At 47.5% G+C, this 12,244-nt stretch overlaps 1 protein-coding gene across 1 annotated transcript; it reads right to left on the bottom strand.

Annotated features, from left to right (window-relative positions):
* Nucleotides 1-748: 748 nt before the first annotated feature.
* On the bottom strand, nt 749-6,333 carry LOC114625910 (cytochrome P450 11B2, mitochondrial). The gene is made up of 9 exons (XM_028773277.1): nt 5,989-6,333; nt 5,445-5,600; nt 3,856-4,055; nt 3,528-3,731; nt 3,093-3,247; nt 2,009-2,175; nt 1,694-1,772; nt 1,419-1,607; nt 749-1,163 (listed from the first exon to the last, which is right to left on the bottom strand). Exons 1-9 carry the CDS (start codon nt 6,231-6,233, stop codon nt 1,050-1,052), a joined length of 1,509 nt encoding a protein of 502 aa, XP_028629110.1. The 5' UTR covers nt 6,234-6,333; the 3' UTR covers nt 749-1,049.
* Between the last annotated feature and the right edge of the window lie 5,911 nt (nt 6,334-12,244).

Below are 12,244 nucleotides of genomic sequence, written 5' to 3'. Positions count from 1 at the left end.
TCGTTAAAGGCCCTGTCTCCACACTGCCTCATTCTCAAAGGCCCTAGACTTTGGAATTTGCCACATACAGCTCAAGTAGATGTGCTTCAATGCTGAGCACAGAAGACCCTGTGAAGCAGTTGTTCTTGGCCAAAACGCTTTGCCTTACATTCTTGCAACTGAAAGGAAACCTGAAAAATGTTCATGTTCTGGGCCGCTTTCACAATTCAAGAGAATAAATCTTTGTCCAAGCGGCATGCGCTGGTAGAAGTCAGTCAACACCTTGACCTCCTGGAAGAAGTCATCCATCCTTGTAGGAACTAAACACACGATCAGGGTTCCAGCAAGTCCTCTTGCCTGCATCTCTGATGTCACCACCACTTAGTCCTTAGCAAGTGCCACTGTGCCTACTCTTATAAATGCTGTAGTCACCAGCTCATATATACCAGCTCCACTGTGAAGCTGCGTCTTCAAACAAAACACAGAGATATCTGACTATCTATCATCTATAATCTATCTGCTATCTATTATCTATCATCTGTCTATTATTTGTCATCTATCTATAATCTATCAGCTATCTATTATCTATCTATAATCTATTAACTATCATCTATTATCTATCTATCTATCTATCTATCTATCTATCTATCTATCTATCTATTATATACCATCTGTTGTCTATGCATCTTTCTGCCCCCACAAACCCATATGTATGTGTGAAGATGTTTTTGTGGCTCATGTCGTAATAATGGAGAACATAAGGAAGGGATTGACTTCTGGTTTTACTCTGAGGCCCTTGGAAGGCCATGGACACCTAGAGTGACCTTTGGAAAACATAGGGAAGGCCACCCAGCAGAGACTGCTTGTTGCCACCAAGATACCCCCAATCTCTTCACCTGCCTTGCCTGTCCCTGATGCTGGAGGTCTTCAGCTGTGAACCTTGTACAGATTTTAAAGGATGGACATCCCCCTAACCCCACCACCCCCAAAAAAATTCTGCTGGCAGAGAAGTGTGACCTTGGGTGTCAGGACAGAGGTAGCCTGGTGGCCTGACTAGGATGCAAAAGTGACTAGCTGACAGGCCGGAAAGTGAGGACGGGGCTGGAGCTGGGCATCAAGACAAAGCGGTAGACCATCTGCACATCCTCTTGCCTCAGTGTCTCCACCTGGAAGGATTTCAGTATCTGGAACACAAGGTGGTGGAGGGGGTCCATATGGCCTCTTCAGCAGGGTATAGCACCAGCCCATTTACTGCTAAACTGTTTAGTGCAGCCACCATGCTGAAAATAGGACTTCCTGTGGAAGTCTGAGGAAATCAGCCTGCTCTAGAGACCTCATCAAACACAGGAAACCCAGTTAGACCCTGAAGGCCTATGCTTTTGTTCCAAATACTGCCTATCACCACCCCATATCTCACAAGCCCCACCCAGAGCTCTCACGTGGTGAAGCAGGAGCAGCATCTCCACCTCTGCCAGGCGCCTCCCCAGGCACTGGCGCATCCCAAAGCCAAAGGCCAGGTGCTGGAAACTCCTTTTCCTCTCCAGCCAGCGCTGAGGCATATAGCGTTCAGGCCTTGGGAACACTGCAGAGTTTCGGCCCATGGAGTACAGACTCACACTGAGGACTGTCTGTGGGCAGATGCCAAGGACGAGGTCAGCTGCCTCTTTGAGGTAATGCAGGGCAGGGCAATTGGTGGTGTATGAAGATCACTCACCCCAGCAGGGATGTGATAGTTCTGAAGCACCAAGTCTGAGCTTAGAATTCTCTCCAAAAAGCCGCCAACAGGATAGAGCCTGAAGATGAGGAAGCAACAACAGAGGCCTCAGATATGAACTGCTTCTGCTGTCCACATCTGCACCTTTCTCCCTCAGATCCTCCAGGGGTGTCGTTCCTGGATCTGCTGAGCTCAGCCAACAACCTCCAGAGGAACAATAGCACCCAGCCATAGGAAGAAGAGCAGAGAACATGGACCCAGAAAAGAAAAGAGAGAGTACTGAACAGCAGGGAAGGAAAGGCAGCCAGCACCTACCTCAATGTCTCTTTAAGGGCAGCCCTCAGCAAGGGTAGGTCTGACATGGCCTTCTGGGGATTTGCAGTGATGCTGGCCTCAGCTGCCAGGCTCTCCTGCCTCAGGGCCTGCTGAACATCTGGGTTCCGAGCCAGCTCAAAAAGGGTCATTACCAGGGGGATTGCTGTCTGTAGGAGCCAGAGAGCAGTCTCAGACACACCCCCCCCCAAGGGCATCGCTACTACAAAGATGCCCTTCCCTAGGGGAAGTGCATGGACATAGCAGAATAAGGACCCAGGGAGCTGTGACCTTTGCCCTAATGTTTACCTGGATTCCTTGCTCTAATTCCTGAGAGACAGGCCACAGACATCCCAGTCCTGGTCACTGTCTAAGTACCTTCACGGTCTGGTGCTCACAGCCTGCTCTAGTACACAGTGATACCTGGGTGTCTCGTGGGGACACAGCCACTGTACATTTTCTAGTTCCTGAATGACAATGGCTGTCCTCGGTCTCCTTAGCACTTACCTCACTTCCCAGGCCTGAAATAGGTCCACGTTCTCCACCCTACCTCTTCTTGCTTGAGTGAGAGCCTCCTGAGTAATCCCCAAGACTCTCTATCCAGATTGCCTCTTTTTATGGCACAACCCACAGAAACAGCCTCTGAAGTCTCTCACTGATGTCACCAGCCTGTCTTGGTGTTCGACTTGGGCATCCTGACTCTGTGTTCATCTAACTTGTTATAAATCCTGATGCATGGCTCTTCTGGATGGAACCCTCCCCCTGTTGACCTCACCTATCTCCTCGTCTCTTGCCTTAGGCAGCCAACCACCTGCCTCACCCCCATACATATAGACACACACCAGCTCCCCATGAGCCTAATGTTGCCAGAGCAAATGCTGATGCCCTGTAGGCTCGTCTTTCATGAACTCACTGATCTCTGCCTGCTCGCCTAAAGACCTCTCTCTTCCTGGGATACCTCTAGGTACAGCCTTCAGTCAAGGGCAAGAGGCTCCTGGGAGAAAAAGCCTGGGAATGGAGTTCATAAGAAATGCCTTGGGGAACACAGACAAGGACTCCCAGGGGATTCCCCACAGCATGGCCTGACCGTGTCTACGCTCCCAGCGGTGAGCTCCATAGAGTTCGCTTTGATGGCGTCGAGAGGCAAAGCTCCCTGAGATATCAGTTCTGCCACAATGCCACTGTAGGTCTGAGGATTACCGAGTCTGAGCTCCTGGTGCACCTTCCAGATACATCTGTTGGCTAGAGATGTGAGGTGGGAGCTTGAATACAAACAGCAGCCGCTGCCCTGTTGTGCATCCCACCCTCATGACCAAAGACAGTCACTACTCCCTCACTCCCCCTCCCCATTATCTCTGGGTCAGTTCAGTCATGGGCTTGGTAGGAACATGTTAAAAGAGCAGGAAGCAGCGGTTGCTGTCGTTTGAAATGAGCCCAGTGTAACCATGAGTAAAGATAAATGGTAATTAGGCTGACTGGGTATCTCCTGCCCCATGGCACGGCCCAGGACAGCAGCCCTCACCATATTCAGAGATGACATCCCAGGCATCAAAATGTTCTTTCCACACCCGGGTGCTTGTCCAGCGAGTCAGGCTCTTGGGTAAGAACAGGAGCTGTGTGGTGGACTTGAACATAGAATGCAAGGCATGGATGAACTTCAGGCTACCAGGGCTCAGGTCATGGCCAAGGAGACCCAGCCGCTCTCCAAAAAGAGCAAAGCTGCTGGCTGCAGAAGGAATGGTACCTCTGAGATAAGGTAATCCCTGTCATCAAGACTGCCTTGGCTCTCCCTCCCAGACATGCCTCCCTCCCTGACTCTCTTAAGTTGAGACTCTCCCCTGGCCACACACCTTCTATAGTGTAGTTGAAGAGGCTTTGCTGTACATCCATGGTAAGGCTCCCACGAGCATTCTGAAGCACTTTCTTTTTCAGGGTCTCCAAGAAGTCCCTCGCTACCACGTCCACCATGGGGACAAATTTTTGAACGGCTTTTGGTGACAGCACATTTGGGTTCAGCCGCAGTCGGTTAAAACGCCATTCTGCCCCATTTCTGCAGGACACAGAGCAGAGCTACAGACACCTCCAAGGGAAGACCTCAGGCTTATTCATCTTCCTGACTCTCAAACAAATTAAAGACAAGAAATGATGAGTTCAGAGGTAGACTCTGGAGGTCCTGACCCCACTCCTTTCTTCCAAAGCAGCCTCCATATGTTGGGCAAAGGTCATTAAGTCTAAAGTTGATTTAGCACATCCATACCCAGGGAGAAAGGAGGCTCTGCCGGTGAGCTCTGCCTACCTGGCCTAGACCACCACTCCACAGAAAAGAAGCCCTTGCTGAGCTCACTCACCCTGTCATCCTGTAGAGTGTGTGGTCTCTGAGACATCAGCATCTGCCTGTCTCAGCTAAGGGATCCCATCTTCCCTAGGGCAGGAGCCTCAGCAGAGGACCACTCACAACATCCACAAACTGATGACCAGGATGCAGGGCTTCCATGGAAATTCTCCAGTAAATGACAAGCAGCAGTTTGCACACTGAGCCACACAAGCAGGAAGCATGTCCTTTTGTGTGCTTTAAAGCCTGTGATTGGCAGTGATCACATGTACATTTATACATGTAGCCACACAGGACTTCAAAAATATGTGTGAACATCCTAGTCACTCTGGGCATTAACCCGAGAGAACAGCCATACACACGGAGGCAAATACACATTCCTTTAGAGAGTCAAGTCCTACATCTTGACACATCCCACTGTCATGCTTTCAAATAAATACAAGTCAAGTACCACAAATATACACATACAAGACATGTGCATACAGCTCTGCCCCATTGCCTGTTGAATATTTCTTTGCTTCCAGGGGATTTCAGACAAGGTTCCAAGGTATTCATTTCTCTAACCATTACTGAGAAAATACTGCTCTTTATTTGGTCTCAGGTAGCTGTCCACAACCTTCCTTTTTCATTCCCAGCAATAATAACCCCTTTGCAGCTCATACATTCTAAGCCACTAAGAGCCCCTCTCTCACCATCTTATTCAGTGTTTGATTGTGAGCCCACAAGAGCCACTAATTTCTACTTCCTACCCCTTTGACCCCAGGATGGTCTATCACAAATCTCTGTGAGTGGAGCATACCCTAGGGAAACAAAATGGTATTGCTGGATATCAGGCAGTGGAAGAAGCTGATTATGGCCTTGATCCAGAGGTCTCCCACCCCCACCTTCCTGGGACAGCACTATAACCTATTGGAAGGAGACTGGGAAAGGCATGTTCAGAGCAGGTGCTGTTTGGCCATCTCCCTACTCACAGATCCCCAAAACCTCCATGACATGGTACCAACTTATGCTTGTCAGGGACTGGTCTTCAATCCACCCCAGCAAGATCTGCATCCTGGGTTCAGGACTCCAATCTCACCTCCCTCCCCATTTTTAATGTCCACTCACAGCAAAAACACACCACATTTCAGGCCACGGAGTTCTCTGTGGGTTACCCAAGGTGTCAAGGGCATGCGGCAAGGGTATATACTATCCACCTGGCATAGCTTCTCAGCATCCTCTGGCAGCATCACAGACACGATCTGTGTTCTTCCTACACTGTACCTGTGAGGTGAAGCACAGAGCCATGCTGTAAGTGGAATACCCTCTACCTGAGCTCCCTTCAAAGCCAGCCCTGTCAGAGTGCTCTCTCATCTCATCCTCTCCTAGCCCTTGCTTCCCCACAGCAGGGCTCTCCCAGTGTCTGCCTGACTCCCCTCCACTTCAGCACCCCAGAACTCTGTCCTCTCAGCAGTGAGCAGTGCCTTTCTCTGTCCATGTGGAGAACCCATGAGTCAGGCCCATAACCTCCTGTGCTCCCACCCCTGTCTTCCTAAAGACCGAATGCCTGGTGCCTACTGGAGAATGCAGCACCTCATACCCTGCAGAGCCTGGGCAACCAGAGAGCAGGAAGCTCTGGCAGTGTTTGGCTAGGAGTAAGGAAGCCCCTTACCTGAAAATGGGCCCCAGCTCCTGGAAGACCTGATGCATCTCCAGGTGTAGGTTCTCTTGGCCCTGCTCCCTCAGGATCTGTATCATCTTCAGCCACTTGTTCCTGGAGTACTGTGGGATGGCTTCAAAGGGCTGCAGTGTCTTGGAAGCCAGTGTTGCCATGGTGCCCAGGGTTCTTGTCCTGTGCAGGCACTGCCAGGATCTTGCCAGCCACACATCTGCTGTCACCCTGAGAGCCATTGCCATCCTCCCTCTTCCTGGGTTTAGTCCATGGCCTTTTATCCTGCCTAAGTACTGTACTGTTCGACTAATCACGTCATGGAAGAAACTGTCCCTGGGCCTGTCTGAGACATTTGGGCTCTGGTGATGGCTGGGGCTCAACTGCCAATAGAAACATATGACCAGCTCCCTAACACCTGCAAAGCCTGCTGGTGGGTAGAAACTGAGAGCAGGCATAGTGTCCACATGGGGAACTGTGTTGCCTGAGGCTTCTAGAAGGGGGAAGAAACCACTCTCTTCTCCCTATAGATGAAAAAAGGAAGATGGATGGATCCTATGTCTTTTGAAGATATCATAAAAGACCTTGGTTTCTTTTAATAGACTTGGGTTTTGTGTGTAGGGGGAGCTTTAGTGAAAATAAATCTAAGGACTAGAAAGTGTATAAAAGCATTGTGTTTTTCCTCCAACAACTTTGAATTCAGTTTCTTTAAAATGAAGAAAACTCTTCATCGTTGCTCCACGTGAGACCAGATTAGTACTTGTGGCATCCTGGTAGTGACATCAGAGTGACACATGAGATTCGGAGAGCAAGCCTGTTCATGTGCCAGGACTGTCCTCTCGATCACCCGTGGTCTGACAAAATAAGACAAGTTTAAACATTAAGATTTTCACTCCCCTTATAGGTCCTTTGATGAAGGATATTGTAAGTATTCTGCTGCTATGGCAAAATACCAGAGATAAGAACTTACAAAGAGAAGAGGTTTATTTGGATTTGTGGTGTCGATCCTTGGTCAGTTGGCTTCGTTGCTTTTGGACCAGTGTTGAGTATGTTGTGGTTAGAATGTGCATGAGAGGAAACTGCTCACCTCACAGCATCAGGGAAGTGAAAGAGAGAGAGAGAGACAAGAAGGGGCTGGATCCTTTCAAGCTCACACTCCCAGCATGACATAAGTTCCCCTGCAAGGTCCCGACCTGGAAAAGTCCCACTATTTTCCATTAGTGCCACAGGAGGATGACCTTATCTTCTATGAGCCTTTGTTTAAAAAACAAAATGCATGTTCTAATTAGTGTAAATATGGATAAAATTTGGGGGTAAAGCTGATCCATACAGACTTTGTTTTAAACTCTTTTCTTAGGGGTGATAGAAATGCCTCAGCAATTAAAAATGTGCTGTTCTTTCAAAGAAGCTAAGTTCCCAGCACCCACATCAGGCAGCTGGAAACTGCCTGTGACTTCAGCTCGAGGAATCCAACCTCCTCTTCTAACTCAGGCCCTGTACCACATATCCAACCCACACACAGACACATACATGCAGACACAGACTCACGCACAGAGAGAGAGACACACACGCAAAGACTCTAACACAAAGACTCACGAACAAAGAGAGAGACACACACGCAAAGACTTTAACACAGACATAGACTCACACACAGATATACATGGACACACAGAGACACACTCACACAAATACAGACACATACACAAAAACACAAAGACTCAGACTCGCGCGCACACACACACACACACACACACACACACACACGGAAAGACACAGGCACATATACATGCACACAGACACATCCAGAGACATACAGACACTGTGGTGGTTTGAATATGCTTGACCCGTAGGGAGTGGCACTATTAGGAGGTGTGGCCTTATTGAAGGAAGTGTGGCCTTATTGAAGGAGGTATGGCCTTGTTAGAGGAAGTGCATCACTGTGGAGGTGGGACTTTGAGATCTTAAATGTTCAAGCTATGCCCAATGTGAAACATATCCAGTCTCCTCCTGGTTATCTTCCAATCAAGATGTAGAACTCTCAGCTCCTCCAGCACCATGTCTGCCTGCATGCTGCCATGCTTCCCACCATGATGATAATGGGCTGAACCTCTGAGCCTAGAAGCCAGCCCCAATGAAATCTCTTCCTTTATAAGGATTGCCTTGGTCATGGTGTCTCTTCACAGCAATAAAGCCCTAACTAAGACAGACACCACACACTTAATTAAAAATAAATGAATCTTCTTTTAAACCCACCTTTTTACTTTTGCTTTCCCAAATGAGTTCAGGGGTAAACTTGTGTTGTTTTCATTTTAGCTAAGATTAATTAGAAAAATAAACTTCAAATTTATTATTATTATTTTATTGAATATCTGTGTAGGGATGCTCGTGTGTAGAAGTTGAAAGTCAGCTTTCAAGAGTCAATTCTCTCATGTCACTGAGATCCAGGGATTGAACTCAAGTCATCGGGCTCGAATGACAAATGCTATTAAGAGGTGAGCCACTGAAGAACCAGCCTGCCTCCATTTTAGGCTTAAGAGCTGTCTTACAGTAAAGACAAACTAGGCTCATTCCAGAGTTTGACTAGACTTCTATTCCTCAAGAATTGGGCTATGTTGCACCTGTATCCTTAACTACAAATGATTTAGTTGGACACTGTTCCAGAAATGGCAATCATGACTTCGCTTCAAAAAGTTGTTTATAACCACCTTGCGACCTTGCCTTTGTTTCAAAAGGTTGTCTGACCACTCACAACTGCCTTGCTATGACAACTGCCTGTTGTTATGACTACCTTGTTATATCCACCTTGCAACAACGTCTTTGCTCCAGGAGGAACCGATTTGTTATACTGGTGTGTTCTTCTCCTGTAATCCCACTTGCTTTGCCCACCAAACCCCCCCATTTGGAAACCCCCTACCCCTGAGCTATACGAATTTTATCTTCCTCACATCTAGTGCTGACCCCTCAAACTCTGCCTTAGGGGGAAGTAGCCCATTACACAAATTAAAAAGCTTGCTTTAATAAATTGCTTGCTTTAGTTAATTTGGACAATGATGATTTGGGCCAGTGGTCTTTCTCCTTACATCTTTGAAATTAGTACCGTTTCACATCCCCTCCTGAAAAGTATTTATTCATTTTATTTTTATGTACAAGTGTTTTGCCTGATTTTGTGTGTGTATGTGTGTGTGTGTGTGTGTGTTTGTGTATGCATACCACAAGTGTGTCTAGAGTCCTTGGAGGTCAGTGTATAAGCTCCCTTGGAATCGGAGCTTTCAATGGTTGAGAGTTGCCATGTTAATGCCAGGAACTAACCCACATTCAGATAAAAAGAGTATTTTGGAAGAACATTTATTCCCTGCCCTTTTGCTTGCTTGGCCTCCCTCCTGACACATAGTTGACTTCTCTGTTGCTGTTGCTGCTGCTGCTGCTGATGATGATGATGATGATGATGATAATGATGATGATGATGATGATGATTCCTTTCCTGAGAGCAGAATCAGCATTTCCAAGCTTTCGTTGTTGAATAAAGATGAGCAGCTTCTGAGAATGTCCTGGGCTTCCAGTACCAGACTGGGACTATGGAGGTACCCCACCATGTGGACTGAATAATTACTGGCCCTCACCCGTTAGTGAAAGATATTCTGGGACTGGTCTGGCTGTGTAGATGATACACAGAAGGTGAAGAATGAAACTTGAATCAGTACCATCTTTGCAGGCAGTGCATCAAAACCTCCATGGTCTGACCTCATGGCTTATCCTTACATATTTCACCACAATAAAACTCTTGATAAGGGTTTCCATGTAATAATTATCACAGCAAAGCTTTAGGCTGGGCTACATCAAAACTCCTTAGCAAGGTAGCAAAGCTTTGGTACCTTTACAATAAGAATGAATTCTATTGGTTGATAAACAGAGCCCAGGGCCAGGGCCTAGAGGAAGGATTGTGATAAGCATAAGGATAGATTCTATTGGTGGAGGATGCAAAGTACCTGAGGCCTGTTACACAGGGATGAGTTCTGTTCACTGAGAGACAACGCCAAGGATTGGACCCTAAACAGTCCTCAGAATACTGAGGAGATTCAGGTAGAGGCTGGCTCCTAATAGAATAGCCAAGGGTTACCAGGCTATTTGACCACTTTCAGGGGCATTCCTGGTGACCAGGCATCACCCATTTCCTTCTGTTGAAGCAAATAGATTCAAATGATTGACAGTCCTGGTTTCTCCAATGCTCACTCTATGCTCTGTTTCCTGCAGCAAATGTGACTTGGTTGTCCCACTACAACAGATTCTCAGCTATGGTGGGATTGTGGGCCCATCTCCTCTGCTCCATGCTGGGATGTTGTTTGGCCCGAGGTTATATAGGTCTAACACATGCTGTCACAATTGCTATGGGTTCGTGTGTAAATCTGCCCTGCTGTGTCTGGAAATCATGATCTCCTTGAAGTCCTATACCCACCGCCTCTGGCTCTCACAACCTTTTTGCCTTCCACAGAGACCTCAGAGCGCTGAGGAGAGGGGTGTGAAATGGATGTCTCATCTGTGTCTGAGCACTCCATGGTCTCTGTGTTAACTGTCATTTACTGTAAGCAGTTTCTCTAAAGAGGATTGGGAGATACACCAATATATCAATGTATATGTTGTAGGATTCATTTTAATGTTATATCTATTTGGCAAAATAGTAGTACTAGATTTTTCCTTAGAGGCTATTCCCATAGGTTCTTAGCCTCATTGACAGTATTTGGTATAAATGCCATTTCATGGAGTATTCCTTAAACCCATTTATTTATGTATTTATTTATTTATGTATTTATGTATTTATTTAAAAATAGAGGTTTGTTCCTCCCGTGATGCTCATCCCACTGTTGCAGCAGTGGGCTTACCTTGTCGGGCATACTAGTAGCACAGCTCACAGGGTTTGCAACCAGGTGATATGGATGGCTAATTTTCTCCTCTACTAACGTGCATAGTACCTAACGAGTACTACGAAAGATAGCCAGTGCGGATGAAGCTTCCAGCTGAGAGCCAGCTTGAGTCTACAACTCAAGGATGTGGGGTCTTCCACAGCAGGGTCTTACTGCAAAGTTCTGCACGGCAAAAATAGCATTGGTGGTAGTCTGTAATGTTTAGGGCGCTCTCTAAAACTACCAAGTGGGCTTTATCCTGGTTTTGTTTCCTTCTGGAATGGCTCCCCTGATCCATGGCTCTAGACAGCTTGTCCTGAAAGCTTTTATTATCAGAAAAGCTCCTCCTTTGTAACCTTTGGCTTCATTTATTTGTCTGTGTTTTTTTTGTCTGTCTGTTTGGTTTGGTTTGGTTTTTGGTTTTTCGAGACAGGGTTGCTCTGAGAAGCCCTGGCTGTCCTGGAACTCACTCTGTAGACCAGGCTGGGCTGACCTCGAACTCAGAAATCCGCCTGCCTCTGCCTCCCAAGTGCTGGGATTAAAGGCATGTGCCACCACTGCCCAGCTATTTGTCTGTGTTTTAAGGGGTGCTTAAAACACAGATTTCTGTCGCTGTGATAAAACATTCTGACCGAAAACAACATAAGGGAAGAAAAGATTTATTGCCGCTTATTCTTCCAGCATACAATCCATTGTTGAGGAAATCAAGGCAAGAAATGAAACAGAAACCACCCTGGAGAAGTGCTGCCTACTGGCTCCTCCACCAGCGCTGCCAGCACAGAGGCTCACAGGGGTCCATACAGCCCTGAGAGCCCTGGGACTCCAAGGCAGGCTCAGCAGATGCACTACCGCAGATCTCCACCTGGGGGCGCTCAGGAGCTGCACTTCCTGTGGGCCACTATGGCCCCAGTCAGAAAGGATTCCCTTTGAGATTTGGCTCACACATTTGCATCCCTTAGGACTGTCTGGACTCAAGCTGGGATGCTTTCCAAATGACACAGGGGCTCAGGCCACCCCAGCAGAGGTCCTGAGGAAATAGATCTCTTATAGCTTGTAGGACTCCAGCCTGTGTGTCTGCCTGTGTGTCTTGCCCCTGTTGCTGCTGTTGTTGCTGCTGCTGCTACAGTAAGGCCCCAGAGACCCCTGAGGCTAAAAAAGAGAGTTCAGGGAAGGTGAACTCCACCGAAATGTGAGGGAAGAAAAATGGATGGGCAGAGAGGACAGGAGGTTTCTCCATGCTAGGAGTGCATAGCAGGAAAAGCCAGGTATGGGTGAAAGAAATCCCAGGCACAGTGCTAAAGCCCACCAGGGTCCGTGTGTGTGTGTGTGTGTGTGTGTGTGTGTGTGTGTGTGTGTGTGTG

The sequence above is a fragment of the Grammomys surdaster genome, unplaced genomic scaffold (genome assembly GCF_004785775.1).
Source record: "Grammomys surdaster isolate TR1022 unplaced genomic scaffold, NIH_TR_1.0 224, whole genome shotgun sequence".
Classification (NCBI taxonomy): domain Eukaryota; kingdom Metazoa; phylum Chordata; class Mammalia; order Rodentia; family Muridae; genus Grammomys; species Grammomys surdaster.
Note: the sequence above shows the minus strand (reverse complement) of the source record. Positions and strands in the feature narration are given on the sequence as shown.

Coding starts and splice junctions, on each gene's coding strand:
- LOC114625910 (XM_028773277.1), bottom strand. CDS start 6,233: ATGGCAATGGCTCTCAGGGTGACAGCAGATGTGTGGCTGGCAAGATCC. Junction 3,248..3,527: donor GGATGTCATCTCTGAATATG/GTGAGGGCTGCT, acceptor TCACATCTCTAG/CCAACAGATGTATCTGGAAG. Junction 1,608..1,693: donor ACTATCACATCCCTGCTGGG/GTGAGTGATCTT, acceptor ATCTGCCCACAG/ACAGTCCTCAGTGTGAGTCT.